Genomic DNA, 15,769 nt, shown 5'->3' on the forward strand with positions numbered 1-15,769 from the left:
AATGGAAGTTTAACTATTTTAGTGGTGGCCAAAGGACTGCTGTTGAGAAGTGAAACATTAACAACAGGGTGAAAGAGAGCCGGGATTGCTTAACGAGGTTCATCTTCAGGCACAACGAAGCTGGGGACGTCCAAGGCACGGAATGGCAGAGGGGGACTGCACACCACAGCCTGCAAAGGAAGCCCAAGCTGGTGAGGAAGTTTTAAAAAATTTCTTCTTGCTGATAGTAGGAGAAACTGAAGGCAAAAAGGCACGAGGAGGGATGAGAAGTTTGATTGTTACAGGTTGACTTGTGACCAGATGACAGGGTCTTAAATGCAAATTAGGTACTCAATATTGTTAGTGGTATTGATCTAAATACCTTCACAATTTTAAGTCTGTAATGGCTGGTGAATAGAGGAGAGATGTGGGTTTGAAGGCTTCTGGCATATTTTCCTGGTTGCTCAAATGATTTGATACATAATTTTCTTAAATTACTTTGAAGTTTGGGAGAAGTCTGCAGGCAATGGAAATCACTCTTGATCTGTATAAATCAGTTAAACCCTGCTCTTTCTTGCGATCAAAGAATTGGAGAAAATAAGCCAGAAGAGACCTCCAGAGGTTATCACATTCTTCCAGGGTCTGGTCATTAAGCCCAAAGTGTTGCTGCTGCACATTCATCTAGTTTCTTAAAACCTTATCTCAGAAACAGAGAAAGAGGAGAGAAATACATATAGGTAAAAGGGCTATAAAAGTATGGCAGGTGTATATGAATTAAAAATAAGACTCATTATTAAACTACAGGTGTGGCTGAGCTGAAAATTAGGAAGCAATTGTACCACAAGATGAATGCAGATAAAAATGAAGAGATTAGTTGAGTATAAACAGATTAATGTGGACAGTACTGCAGCAGGGAGTAGTGAGAATGTGAAGATTGTAAAAGCAACGTGAAAATGCAGATTCTCTTTCTGAGGATTTGGGAACCAGAAAAAAATTAAATTATGAACTGAAAGTCATAGCAAAATGTATTAATGGAAACTTCTGGCTATGCAAGGCATCTGGTAGCTGAATATAACATGTAAGCATGAATCATCCTACAGACTCCCCAGTTGCATAAGGGATAATTCAGAAAAGAGGAAATCTTACAGAAAGCAGTCCTTGCTTTCATGCTTACCAGGTGAAGTTGTTTGGCACAAGATTTTCACAGAAACTCAGGAGGGCACCTCATCTATATGCCTGCTCTGGGAGAGGACCTGATATTTATGTGGTCCCTAACCTATTCGTATATAACAGACATCATGGGTTGTCTGAACCCTGCAGGCCAAGCCACACCATCTCTATTCCAATGCTCATCTGTCCTCACTGACAGGGACATTGGAAAAAGGAGCTCCAAATATTCTTTACTTAAAAAAGTCAGTGATTTCTCGCATCTTATCCTCAACAAAAATGGATTATAGTTCATCTCTCTGGCTGTTATTCCTGTCAATGGAAAGGAGTGGCATTTGGTATTCTTCTTTCCCAAATTTCATCGTTTTCATTCCAGAGTCATAAAACAGTTTCTCCCATTTTGCAACACCATTTTGAGTTCATACCCAGTTGTCTCCCAGGCTTCTTCACCCTGGTTTCGAGTACGAATGAGCAGCATGCTGGCTGTACTGAAGCTTTCTTTGATAATGGAAAAGCTAAGGACCTGCATGTTTCATGCTTTCCTGATGTGATGGAAAATCATTGATACTATTAGAGAGATTTCCCAATTGTCCACTATTATGAGCATTTCATATGGACCCTATTACCTTGTGAGAGATCAGAGGCACTAGAGTTAGGATATATCACATACAGAGCTGCTCTAGTTGTTACTCCACTTACCAAAGAATAAGACAGTCTGGTTTGAGAGCATATTTTCCAATCTGAAATGGCTGGTTTGTAATCCATATTCTCCTTCTGGTGCTTAGAAGGGATTATCTGATCAAGCATCTCTCTCGTTATGGAGGAACACTCCTGGAGGAACAATCTGCTTTTTAAAAGGCAGTGATGATGCTTTTTCTGCTTTTGCCCTTCACAAGGGAAGTGGCTCAATGTGGTATTCGGCACTTGAAGGTGAATTTCATCAGGCTCTGATGATCTGAGCACATTTGAGATATCCAAATATTATTTAAGCAGTTTTTGTCTCATTTCACACATACTCCCACTGGTTAATTTCAAAGGTGTTGCATACCTTTGTTGCAGTTTATTTTTTTAGTAAAAATAACAAAAAGGACATACGTTTCCTGGCTTCTCTGGATGATTGTTTTCTGGTTTAAATAACAGCTTTTCATTTTCCTTCCCCTTTCTCCAATATTGACAGCATTTCTAGCACCTTTTCTTATTGTCTTTTATGTCCCCTTGCTAGCTGTAGTTCATTTTCTGCCTTAGCTTTGCAGGCATACATCTACCTCTCCATGTTTGATCTGTTTGTCTATACCTGTCTTCAGAAATGCCACCTTATTTCCATTTGTGGTACAGTTCCTTCCTGATTTTCAGTCCAGTCGCACAGGTCTCTTTCTATCAAGTACCATTCTGTATTTGTATCTGAGGTGCTTGCAAATTTATTCTCTTAAATTTGTTTTTGCTGTTTGTTACAAGTTACCATTTATTGCCAGACATTTGAATTCCTTTTCTTCCTTTCTGTCTGAGAAGACCTTCTGGCAGCTAGTGGCCTAAACAGCTCTGCAGTGCATTAGACAAGTAGTATGTTAATCCTACTGACTGATAGGGTTTTCCATGCTAGTATTAAAAAAAAAAAAAAATCATCATTTAGCTTATGTGACGCACAGGGCTGTATATACACAGAGGAAATATAGCTGCAGGAGGCTGAAAATATTAAGGCATCACACTGCAGCAGCATGGGAGCATGTGCAAGGGATGGTGAAACCTTTCCTGTCTTCCTTTTTTATTATTCCTTTAGTAACTCTGCTGCTGTGTTTGCTCTGCTTGCCTGTGTATGGCAGAATAAAGCAGGTTTCTACTGGGAGCTGTATAGAAATACCAGGGGCATGAGATGCCAGCAGAGGGCTCAGAAATATTTCTGCTGCCTCTAGCAGGGGGTGAAGACTTGCAGGACTGGAGTAGGTGCTCTCCTGGTGTGTAGGGGCAGGATCCATGTGAACTGTTCTGCCCCCAACACTGGGTCTGCTTTTGAGCACTCATGCCCATGGAATGGGCTTGATAAACTTGAGCTCCCTGGAGGCTGCACCCAGGTGAAAAGCAAGGCTGTGCATGTGTGCAGGTCACTGGGAGGGCTGAAGACAAGGAGCTGGTTTGTGGCAGTACCAGAGGAGATACCAAACTCTTGTTTTGCTACTGCTGTAGAGGAAAAAAGGAACAAAGAAGGGGTAGAATTTTCTGGCACCATCTGAAGTTTGGCCTCCAAGTCAGCTGACCCCATGTTTAGCTGCCCAGTTAGTAGGAGTGAAATGGGATCTCTGGGATTTTCAGAGGAAGCAATGAGTACATGATGGATAGTAATTATACTTCCTCTGTGCAGTCCATCACATCTGATTCCCTTGTGTAAGTGTTCTCCATGTCTTGTTAGCAATAACTGAAGCCAGATTAAGGATCTGTGGTGTGGCCAAAGGCCTCTTTCCTAGTTTATCAGCTGCAAACCTGGTTCTTGTGATAACCAAGCACTATCAGCAACTCAGTACTTGCACTAAGGATAAGTTTATGTAGACTCCTTGTACCAGCTGTGGATTCTGGGTGTGGTCTATGCATTACTGATAAGAGAAGGGAGAAATATTTGGGAAAATTTTTTGAGCATTTGCCTTTTAAAGAAGCCAAGTGTAAGAGGAAGAAAAAACCTCTGCACTGCACTAAGGATACAGCAGAGCCACAAGCACTAAGATAGTGTATGGGAAGGTTGTGAGTTTTGCTCTGCAATTGCAACTGGCACTGGAAAAATGCAGATGAAAAGCTCAACTATTGCCATGGGCAGGGCCTGGAAGGAGGGACCACAGTGTACCTGCAGGGAGCTGAGCCCATGTAGCTGCAGGGGGAATCCAGGGACTCCCAGCAGAGATGAGCTGTATTTGTCACATATGGAGCCCCAAAGTGGTCTTCTTGATAATAGAAAATAGAGAGAGGTGTTGGGGCTACTTCTGGGTGCTGGCTGTGCCCACTTGATTAAACTGTCCCATGGGAAAAGGCAAGGTCATTCTAGGGAATTGATGTGGGAATGAACCCTGGGTCACTTCACTCCTGCAGTAGCAAAGAAATGATTTATCACAGTGCAGGCATCTGTGACATCCAGCGTCCAAGGGTTTGGTGTGATGAACATTTTAGTAGTTATGTCTTGGAATGTGTAGCTTTCCAGTGAAATGAGATCCCTGCAGAGTAAACCTGTCATTACCACACTGAGAGGGAGATACACACTCTGCTCCTAAATCCACAGGCAGTAGGTGTATCTGGGACCTGGGATATTTATTCAGCTCACATCTGTGCAGCATCCAGCACCGTGCTGGGCTGGTGCACGTAAAATAGCTGGGGGCATGCCAGACAACGGGGAGGTCTGTGCCACAAAGTGCTGACAGCCTCAACCTGGGACTGATTTAGGCTGTGTTCCCTGACTCCTCTTGAACTCTGGAGTTGTCTTTCCTGGTAGCATCTCCCTCCCCTTTCTGCCCTGGCTGCACAAATGTGCTCAATTAGGGTTAACTCAAACTGAATCAAACTTCGTGCCTGAGGTTGGAAATCTTCCCAGTCAACTCACCACAGCCACATAGCATGGTGGGAGACAAGGCGAGAGGGGAGATGAACGCTTTTCAGAGAAACGAATCCAAGGAAACTTTGTTCACTTTTATTTCTGCAGGAGATGATCCCCCCAAAGGAGATTACCCTCTTCAGAAAAAATCTCCGGTAAGTGTTACTGCTGGTTTCCTTTGCTTTGTTTTGCTTTCTGCTCAGCTTGTTTTAAACATTGCAAGATCTCTCTGTTCTCGCCTCTGTTGTGCTCTGGCTAGAGACAAACACCCTTTCTTGCAGAGGGTTGAAATAAGCCTTAACAACTCAAGGCAAAAATCCTTCCACTAACCTGATTAAGTTAAGAAAGTGCAGCTTAAAGGGAGAACACAAACTGTCTGAATGTTTGGGGAAAAGGGTAAGGGATTTATTGCCTTTTTCCTGAACACTACTTTCCTTGTGGGAAAAAACTTAGATCTCTGAAGTGGATGGGGCTGTTGTGCTTAGGAGGGAGGGAGCTGAACTCTGTTTAGTGTGATGAAACCCACCAGGGAAGGGTACCCAGGTGATGAAAAGCAGAAGGAAGGACAGGGATTGAGGACAGGCCACTGGTGAGTGTTACAGAGCCCAACTGTAGTGCCAGAGCCTTGGGTTTGCATCTTTGCCTCTGATTTGCAGCCTGATTCAGGTGAATGTGTTGCTGCCTTGCAGCTTTGATGTTTGTGCAGGTTTTCAGGCTAATTCTTGTTGAGTACTTGACCCCTAAAAACTGTTCACTGCATAGGATTCAGGAAGAATTTGGCTTATGTTGCAGCTGCTTTGACTTGCAGGATAATATGTAATACTTGGTCTTAAAACTCACAGTCATGCCATTAGCAAACCAACTATTTAACTCAATTTTAATTACTGTTCAGACATTAACTATTGGATATCCAGAGCTCCTGGGAAATATTAATCTTTATCCTGTTTTGCCATTAGTCAGCAAGAAGGAGAGCTGAAAACAAACGTCTCCTGTAGTGGGTATTTTAAATGAACTTTTTTTTTCCCGAAGACACAGTCTGTCAGCTTCCACAGTATCTTTAAGAGATCCATAATCCCACAGATCCCAGGTTTGCTGTGGCAGCTAAGCACTGCAGACTATCTGTGTGTTCATGAATCCAGGCTTAACCTCTTTGCTTTTGCTGGGGCTGTCTGCTGAGCACGGTCCTCCTCCGTGAAAGCGAGCAAATCTGGCTCTCCGCATGGATGAAAGCTTCCCACTTTTGGATGTCCAGGCAGGCCACAGGCAGGTCAGTGATACAGTGGAGAGAATACATGAGGGTTTCTGCACGTGCTGATGCCATCTCATGACACACAAGCCAGATGGAAGTACCCTTGCTTGTAAGTCCTTGCTCTATGTTTGTAAGCACTTACTCAGGGTCGTGGCTCAGGCACTTGGGAAGGTTTAGCTGGGAAGTCACTGCCCCCTGCTCTCCTTTCCCTCCTTGCCCCTGCTTGTCTGTAGGAGGTGTCCGTTCCAGAGCAGGAGTGGCTGAAATGAGTCACTGCACCTTAAACCAGTGCAAATAAATCCAGTGGAACTTATGCACTGGGTGTGGAGGGCTGAGTTCAGGCAGCAGCGCTCCTGCCACCTGTCCACTTGGTTTGGACAGTCACTCTGTGCACCTTATTAAATGCCATGAGTATGTATAGTAAGGTCTGGGAAGAAGACGAAGAAAAAAATCCCTGTTGTACAATTTTAATTCTAATTTCATAAAACACCTCCCAGCACAAACATGAAACATAATCTGCCTCTTATGGATTTTCTTCCATTATGAAAAATTTGTTGGAGAAGAATATTCTGTGTGTGCATATGGTTGTGTGTTTGTACATTTACAGCTTATATATGCCACCATCTTTAGGCTAGTCTAAAAGCAGGAGGCCCCAGTGCAGTTTCCAAGGGAGCGCATTCTTTCTTACAAGCCATGTTGCTAAGCACAATGGTTTGAGAGTAAATCATACATGAAATGGATAATTATGTATTTACTCTAGTAAAGCAAAAAGGTTAATGGTTTCTTATAAAAAGGCAGCCCTTTGATGCGAAATATAAATATATATATATGTTATATATAAAAATGGACAAAAATATTTGTCTTTAGAGGATTAAGTAATGGAAAGTAGAGGGGAGGTGGGAGTTGTGGAGTTTTGATTTTCTGTCTGTTTTTTTACTCTTTCATAATGTTGAGGAAGACAACGCCATTAAGCTATACTCTTCTAAACTCGATGCCATTGCTTTGGGAATCCAAATAAGCTTAGGTCTCTTGGTGGTAAAATAAACCTGAATAAACACATCTATTTTGGTACTGTATTTGCATTTGGGACTCTGGGAAGAAATACAGGAATTCATTACTTCTGACATGAGGCACAGAAATGCATGTGAAGAGTTCATCTCACTGGCCCATACCATGGCTGTTTAAATCTATAAGTATAGTTATATCTGTTAATATCACCCTCCCTCCAGATTCCTCACCAAATCCATGGCCAGCCCCTCTCCTGCTAATTGGCAGAGGCTGGGCAGTGCTGTGTAAACCTGCTTTCCTGTTGTGAGGCAGTGGAGCCACTAAGCAGCTGGAATCTGAAAGCTGCTTAGCTCAGACCACGGTGGGGTAGCAAGAGGGACAGAGGCCCACACAGGGTCATGCCAAGACTCATCTGTTTAATGCATTGTATTTCACTTGGGAAGTGCTGATGTGAGCTGCAGTAAAGCCAGGCTCAGAGAAAGAGTGGCCACACTTAGGTTTCACAGTCCCATCACTGGCTTTACTTAAAAATTCTGATTAATAAATTGAATTATCCATAGCTGTGCCAGTAATCTTGGAATATGAAATGGATGCCATGCCCGAGGGAGTGCCAGACAGAGGGCTGATGCTCTGCTTCAGTGAGTGGTGGCACAGCTCAGCACAAGTGAGGAGCAGAGATTGAGAGAGGTAGCAGCTTTACACACAGAAGCAGACAGCAGATCCCTGGGGTCTCCAGTTTCTGAGGCAAGGTCTGGTACTAGAAGAGGGAGCAGTTTTGGGGCAGGGTGATAGCTTTATATGAAGTGCAGAAGAAAAGGCATCCAAAAGTGTTGCTTTGGTCTCAGTGATGTTTTAGCATTGCAATCAAGAGTCAGTAGCACCCTTCCAGTGGAGTTCCTGGAGCTACAAGCATGGTGGGCTGCTGATTGCCCACGAATCCCCATGGCAGTCCTTACTGGGCTCATGTCAGCCGGGCTGATTCACTGGGGAGCCTTAATCAATGCAAGACTACTGTGAGGTCCACTCTCTTCTTTGAGTCCAGCTCACAGGCCAGTCAAGCAGCTGTGGGCACTTGATTTTTGGACTGAACTCCTCTACCACCTGGATACTGTGGGAATATGTTGCTGGGGTGAAGGCTTTGACAGTTGATACATTCTTGTTTGTCTTCCACAGAAACTCTGTGGCTCCAACTACCCCCTGAGCATTGCCTTCATTGTGGTAAACGAGTTCTGTGAGCGCTTCTCCTACTATGGCATGCGAGGTATGTGGTCTGTGACTTTCTTGTCCTGAAGTCTTTACACAAATTGCATTGGTGTTTCTGAGCTGTGCTGTGTGTAGTATCAGCTGTATTTCAAAGTTAATTGATATTTTGGAATGCACATATGAACAGTGTATCTTAACATTGTTGCTATATCTAAGATGAGAAGAAGTTGGGACTAGAGGGCTCCAAATGTACCTTCTAGTCTAAATTATTATACAGTTCTCTATATCAAACCTGGTTTTCTACTGTGTGATGTCTTTCATAGTTGATGTGCAATCAGTGTGCTTGGGAATTGAATCTTACAGGCACCTAATCTGCAAAAAGAAAAAGTGCATAAACAGAACTACAGGTTAGGGTAAGATAAGCTAGAAAATACATTTTTCAGGTAAACGTAAATGTTTATGAGCAAAGGATGTCAGATACTCATATATCTCATTTTAGCTTCTCCTGTGTCAGAGATTATGAGGAACAGGTTTGGAAACACAAATCTTTCCACCACACTGCTCAGTTGCTAGAAAAATCAGTAGTTTTCTTGCCACCATGATCCTGCTTACCTGCTGATATACACATTAATTATCTGATATGATTCTTTTTTTGTTTCCTTTTAGCTGTCCTGACACTGTATTTCTTAAGTTTCTTCCACTGGGATGAGAATCTCTCCACTGCTGTGTACCATGCCTTTTCCGCACTGTGTTATTTCACACCTGTCATTGGAGCCATCATGGCAGACTCGTGGCTGGGGAAATACAAGTAAGTGAAGACATCTCTCTAATTCAGTCAGCATGCATTGACACCATGCAGCCTGTGCAAGGACAGTGCTGTGTTTGCTCCCAGTTTTGGGCCAGCTCAGAGTGCAGCAAAGACACACTCTTGAAGGTCAGCTCCTCTCTTTTAACAGAGCTGATCTGTTTGCTCATGCTTTTCTGCGCTTGTCTAACACCCAAAGGCCAATAGGCAACCAAGTTGGGACAAATGAAATGTTACAACAACCCTTTTCCTCCACTGTCCTTCCCTACCTGACTTCAGGAAGCTGAGGTGTTCGGCAATTAACCCTCAGTTTGCTAAGGTCTGCTTCTGAGAAGGATTCAAAGATGAGGAAGTGAGGAAGATGATTCAAGTGAGGAAGCAATGTCATCATGTAGATCTCAGATTCAGGTGAAATGTCACTAACTGTAACGTACTTACTTACACTTCTCACAGCATAAGTAATGTATCAGCACACCCACTTTTATGCCTGAGAAACCTGTGTTCTCTGAAATCATCTCCATCAGCACATAACCAGGTAGATGCTTCCTCAGTAAGGGTCCTTAGGCAGTCTTCCCTTCTGATAATAAGTTGTGGAGCCAACATCTGCCCTAGAGTGATGATGAGCAGCTGGATATAGGACTTTCTTTGCTTGGCACTGTTTTTTCATTGTTTGAGGAGTTTGCTTGGCTGTCAGGGTGATGAAGTGCAGCTGAACTTTTCTCTCTAGGAGAGAAAAGAGAAACTTAGAGAGAAACTTTTCTCTCTAAGCCTATCTGGCAGAAGAGTCTCAATAGGAAATAAACAGCTGCCATATGCCTATCCAGAAGAAATTTCTTAAGGAACTATCAGTGTCATTTTTTGTCTGTGCTCAGTTTTAGTCATTTTCTTGTCCCTTTCAATGAAAAAAATAACAGTGGGGCTTTATTAAATTCATAATTTAAGGTCACGTAGCAATGTTCATTAGTTTTGAGGATGTTTATCTGGCAGCATGATGTTGTGAGAAGGTAAATCCTTATACAGATGATCATGTGTTAGGCAAGAGACTTTCCTTGGAGTAATCCCTATAATTTAATGGGAAGTGGCTTTTGCTGTAGTAGCTGGACCTTGGCCAATATAACAGATTAGAGGGGCTTTTAGGAATGATCTGATGTAGTGCTAAATTAGCTGTTGCAGCCAGGGTTTGAATGCATCAGGGACCTCTTCCATGCTCAAAGCTCACAGGACTTGTGGTGTTTCTGTCCTTACAAGTCCTTTGATTCAGCTCTGTATTTGTCTTCAGCACAAGAATACATAAATTTCTCTTAATCTAGAAGGTGGTGAAGGAATAGAATACACTCAAGAGTCTGATCATCCTGCTCATATTTCTTCTTCTCCCTCACCAAAACATGGGAGGCAGGTAGATGAGCTCAGTCTTTCAGAGATACTTGGGACCCAAAACAGACTTACGATGAGGAAACCACACTTCTAATACAGGTTTGTTGGTTAGGTGGGTCGAATGTGGGCAACAGTCTCTAGGCATCCCTTCCAGTCAAGGGATTCACTTATGCACATCCTACAAAATGCCAGTTATTAGTAATCTGGAAACTGAGTTGGACCTGAATAGCGCTCTTCTCTTTGCAGTCTTCCATGCGTGACAAGGCTGGAACACTTTTCATTTATTCTGCTCAGTAATGTCTACAAATACAGCAGGGGCTATCCTTCCTTAATCTGAACCCATTTGCATTTCTATTCCTTCTAGTGCACTCAGTGTTGACACAAAGGAATTACAGCTGCCCATTGTACCACTGGTAGAACAAACCAGTTCCTTGTGTGTCAGCCAAGTAGAGCTGCCATATCAGGCCCCATGGGCACACTGGTTTCAGATTGTACATCACCCAGCACCTTCAGTCACTGCTGTTTGCTTTCCTCACAGGACGATCATCTACCTCTCCATTGTGTATGTTGTTGGCCATCTGATAAAGTCAGTCGGTGCCATTCCATCCCTGGGCAACCAGGCAGTTCATGTGTAAGTAGCCCTTGAAGCCACAGTGCTGTAGAGGTTGTGATGGTAGTTAGTTTATCAAGTCTGTAATTTGTTTTATCTCCATCATACCAGCATTTTGGGGGCTGTGCATGGATTACTTTCATCAGGGAAGGGTTAGAAATGTCTGAGTAAGAGCAGAAGGGCAGATCTAGTGTGTGAACATGCCAGGTGGAGTTGGAAATCACCACACAGACTCTAGGCACAGGCATTGGGAACCACCCCTCACTGCTATACCATGCTACTGGTTTGGTCTCCTGTATCCAACTGCCTGTACCAGGCTCCTTCCTCCCTCATTTCATCAGCACAGCTGCCCAGCTCAGCAAGGTTCCCCCATGTGCATGGGAACACAAAACTGAAATACATTTCTGATGACAGGGTCTGTCTCTTCCACAGGATACAGTCCTCTATATCCTGAACTGATAGGCTTGTCAGAGTAGTGTCTCTGAAACCACCAAGCTGGTTTTGTCTGTGTAGTCATGGCTCAAAAAATATGCACATGCAGGCAGGGACACATGTTGTTTACAGAACAGTTTTCTTTTGTCCCAGACCTGGTCAGTCCTGATACTCTTGTTCCCTAGAGACATGATCTGTCAGGCCAGCAATGGCATTTTGAAAACCACTGGGAAGTAGAAAACACACAAGAATGAGCCTAATTCAAACAGTTTGTCTGCTCTTACCCAGGCTACAAGGCTGCAAAAAGTACTCCCCTTTTTCTTTTTCTCAATTGATCTCTGACAGCTTTTGTTGTCATATAAGTAAAAATAATTCCACAGATCTTTGATCTCCTATATGTCCATTGGACCTCAGAATAACAAGAAACTGACAAAACCAGTTTGGTTAATTGACTGGTATGGAATGCAGAAATTAGGGTAATTAATTTGTTTTTCAAATTATTAGGATATTTAATTTGTTTGTTTATCTAGCTCATCATCATTACCCATGTGCAAAAGACAACATTATCAAAGGAATTGTAATTGGGTGACACTAAAATGCTCTCATAAGCTCTGGAAAGGTTTTGCAATGGTGATATTTTTGTTCTTATATAAAGGGTCCTGTCTATGGTTGGTCTGTTTTTGATCGCCCTTGGAACAGGAGGTATCAAGCCCTGTGTCTCTGCATTTGGTGGGGACCAGTTTGAAGAGGAACATGTAAGACTTCTTTTCTTTCCTAAAATCTGCAGTGTCTGCTTACTTTGTGAGGATGTTTATGTGATCAAAATCCTGTTGTGCTAGAATAAGGGCCAGTTTGCTGGAAAAGACATGAGGTAGGATGGTTTGCATAAGACTTGAGAGTATCTTGATGCTTCAGGAAGGCAAAATGTCAGCAGAACAGGATTGATACTGGAAAGGATAGGTCATAATTGCATCAAATCATCTAAATGTTAATTGGACATCAGAGTAGTTGAAAAATCCTGTCTTGCATATCATGGAACTGTATATATCACGCATCAGCTTAACAGGGGTGATTATAATGCACTGCAGTGGAATATGGCAAATGAAAGAAAAGACTGTATCATCAGCCTATGCTTCGGTGGGACATTTCCCTCAAATCAGTCATAGTCCATGTCTCAGATGTTGTTCAGAAAGAACTGCAGGAAATTCTAGTCTTTTGCAAGTAATGCCAGAATGTTTTCTGGATATTCCAGAATGGAAAGTTCTGAAGACTTGAGAAAATGCTTCTGTTTAGCTGTGTTTGTGTTGTGTATCCTGAGAATTGTAGTCCAGGTGCTTTGTGTCCTCATTCTCTGTCATGAGCGCTTAGCCCCTCATCTGCACTAATCTCAAACTCCCATTATTCAGAACAGGGGCTAAACCAGGGATAAGGTAGTGCTTAAGGAAGCAAAGCAGGTCAGGAAGTGCTAATCCTCAGGCAAAATGCTAAATTTTTCAATTGACTTGAAGTTAAATAGATTTGTGTTGACACACAAATAAAAATTTCTATTTTCTCAATGACAAGCATTCAAGTCACCAAGTTGTGTGCAGGGCATAAGTCCTCAAATATGTAGAAGGCCACTGCTACAAAAAAGAAAATAAGTGTTGGGGTCTGTGGTGAGTAGGCTTAAACTCAAGGACGATTATTAAGGACTAACAGTGTGAAATTTTTTTTCAGAAGTAGATCAAGAGAAATACTGGGAAATAATAGTGCCTGTGGGAGATGGAAATTCCCATCGATGGAGGCATTAAAGAAGGACATTAGACTAACAGTGTGTCACTGGAAAATTTGGATAAGAGTTGGCCTCTTGGACAAGGAGCCCAGTAGGGCAGTTTTCTCCTTGTCTTTTGCAATACCCCAGTATGAAGTCAACATGTAATGAAATAATATAGGCTAAATTTAAAATTTTGCTAAGAGTTGTGCTTTCTGCACATGAACTGAGTGATGCTGAAGTGATGAAGCTTATGATTACTAAGAAGTAACAAAACATGGGATGTTCTGTGGTCACTTGTCCAAAGTAAATCCTCCTGCTGCCATGTCTACATGCTGTCAGTTGCACCTGGTGCTTTAGGGGATGTGTCAGAAAGGGGATCAGCAATACTCTGGTGGTCACCAGCCTCCCCAGCTGGCACAACTCTGACCAAAAGCAGGCTGGCAGCACAGCACATATGCTCTGGGATAGCTGCATGCATCCCAGTGCATGAGCGTCCTGGCTTGCTGCACCAATAGTTGTCCCAAAAGAATTCGAAGAGGTCCAACAGCAGCATTTACACAAGTGCTACTTCTATGAATACTGATGATTAATAGTGTTTATCCAGCATCTTTCAATTACCACCTAATTACAGTATGATAATATGTAACACTTATCTTCAGAGTGTTTTATAGACTTCAGCTAATGAATCTCAGCACCCCTCTCAGGCACATATATATTATTATTCCAACTTTACAACTGCAGCTGCAGAGAGAAAGCCTGAACTGCCTGTGGTTGTGTGGGCCTGTACCCATTCTCCAGCATTCAGACTACATCTCTCCAACAAATTTATCAAATACAAAGGCTCAAACATTCACCTGTGTGCTACCTTCAAGAAAAACTAATTTAGAGAAAGAAAACTGTAAAAAGCATTCTGATAAGAACAATGTGTTCTGCTCTATTCGTTCTTTTTCAAACGTTCTTTTCAAAATAGAAAGTTTTCTATTTTACCATTTTGAAATGACTTGGCCTTTCAGAAGAAACAAATGTTTTATGCTATGTGATAGGAAGTTTAAGTCATCAGAATTTGAATGAGAAGTTTTGATTTTGTAAGGAATGAAAGGTTTGAGGCCAACCAGAATATTTCTTTCCTCTGGAGTGCTGTTTGAGGGGTCTTATGTTTTATTTTCTTCCACTCGAGGTAGGCTGAAATAAGTTTTAAAAATTCACTATGAAATGAAGCATTTGATTCCCCCTTAATTTTCAGGACACCAATAAATTTAATCTGAGTCCTTAAGTGCACAGGCTTAGTTGTTTTGTCTGAAAACTTGGGATGAGGTAGTTCTGTGTATAAATAACTAAATTACCCCTGCTATTCCTAGAGACAAGTTTATGTTTTGAGGTGAATGCACAACATCAATCTGATTCTCTTTTAAGTAGTTCAGGAGCATAATAGTCCTGGATCTACCACTTTGAGAATGGTACTACCACAGACAGTGATGGGCACTGTTTTGGTGGGAGGTCAAATAAGGAAAACAGCCTTATCTGCAGGAGATTTCCAAATGCTTTTGTCTGTGGGATTAGAAGTCCAAGTTAAAAATGCCTGAACACAATTATATTTAAAATATGCTATATGAATGTGAAGCTGCTGCACATATTAATTAGGGACCAAAGCTGCTTTCAAACAGTGCAGTATGGTGTTTTTGGTGCTAAATAGCTTTCCTTTGTTTCTTTATTTTCTGGTTGCCAAGGAGATCAGGATTATCATGTACAGTACCTATTCTGAAATTAGCTAATCCAAATCATGTTGTTGTTAATGTATGTCTGCTCTAAAGCTTAAGACAATAGGGAGGAAATTCTTTATTCCAATCAGTATAATTTGCGAGATGCTGGGTCATTATTTTTGTAGCTATTTCAGCTTTTCTCTGACCATTTTTCTTTCCATCACTAAAATCTGAAAATGTGTTAAATAAGATGCTCCAAATTCTTTATGCGTCGCTATCCTCTTCTCTTACTACCACATTCTTTTTGGTAACTGTTGCTGTAGACTTTATCATGTCGATAAACTCATGCTTGAGTTTATCACAGCTCTCAGAAATTCCGATTTGCTCGGATATGAAGTGTTAGAAACATACTGTGACAATTTGGCTAGAAGAGGGCAGGACTGTGAGGGTTCTACTGCACCACCCTCGACAAGCCATGTGAGGGCTATCCAGGAATGGGGAAGATTGCTGGGGCTGCTCATTTCTCTAGTTTTCTCTATGATGACAAATAACTAGTCACAAAGGTAGAATGAAAAAGAAAATATAATTTTACTAGTTAAGCAGTAGAAAGTTCTGTTATCAAAACAGGGTTATCAAAACCACCAGCAAGGAAAGGAATATAACAGGTAGTCAGACCCACTGCTGTTTTCTGTTAACCATGAGAACATGCCATTGAGATTATTTTTATAAGGCTTTCAAATCCTTTAGTCTAGGATATGTAATTTAAGAGGAATGTATAGGTCAGCCTTGAACACTCTAGGAAATAAAATTGTGTAAAAGCCAAAAGCTTAGTTGATGGGGTCTTCCTAACTGTGCTGGGTCAAGGCAGAAAGCCCTTAATCCAAGTAAGGAGACCCCCAGACTCCTTGGTGGGTGGCAGTG

The 15,769-nt window shown here is 42.0% G+C and overlaps 1 protein-coding gene across 5 annotated transcripts in view; it reads left to right on the forward strand.

Moving 5' to 3' along the window:
• Positions 1 to 4,628: 4,628 nt before the first annotated feature.
• The window catches only part of SLC15A2 (solute carrier family 15 member 2), a 58,190-nt gene continuing 47,049 nt past the window's right edge, over positions 4,629 to 15,769 (forward strand). For 4 of the 5 annotated variants that reach the window (XM_053981744.1, XM_053981742.1, XM_053981745.1 and 1 more), the window contains exons 1-5: positions 4,629 to 4,869; positions 8,145 to 8,232; positions 8,841 to 8,982; positions 10,892 to 10,984; positions 12,051 to 12,150. In XM_053981744.1, coding sequence (XP_053837719.1) covers positions 4,738 to 4,869; positions 8,145 to 8,232; positions 8,841 to 8,982; positions 10,892 to 10,984; positions 12,051 to 12,150 — 555 coding nt within the window. In that variant the 5' untranslated portion in view covers positions 4,629 to 4,737. Of the gene's footprint in view, positions 4,870 to 5,925; positions 5,982 to 8,144; positions 8,233 to 8,840; positions 8,983 to 10,891; positions 10,985 to 12,050; positions 12,151 to 15,769 lie in introns of those variants that run through there. The other variant, XM_053981743.1, reaches the window with a different exon arrangement.

The sequence above is a fragment of the Vidua macroura genome, chromosome 7 (genome assembly GCF_024509145.1).
Source record: "Vidua macroura isolate BioBank_ID:100142 chromosome 7, ASM2450914v1, whole genome shotgun sequence".
Taxonomy (NCBI): Eukaryota; Metazoa; Chordata; class Aves; order Passeriformes; family Viduidae; genus Vidua; species Vidua macroura.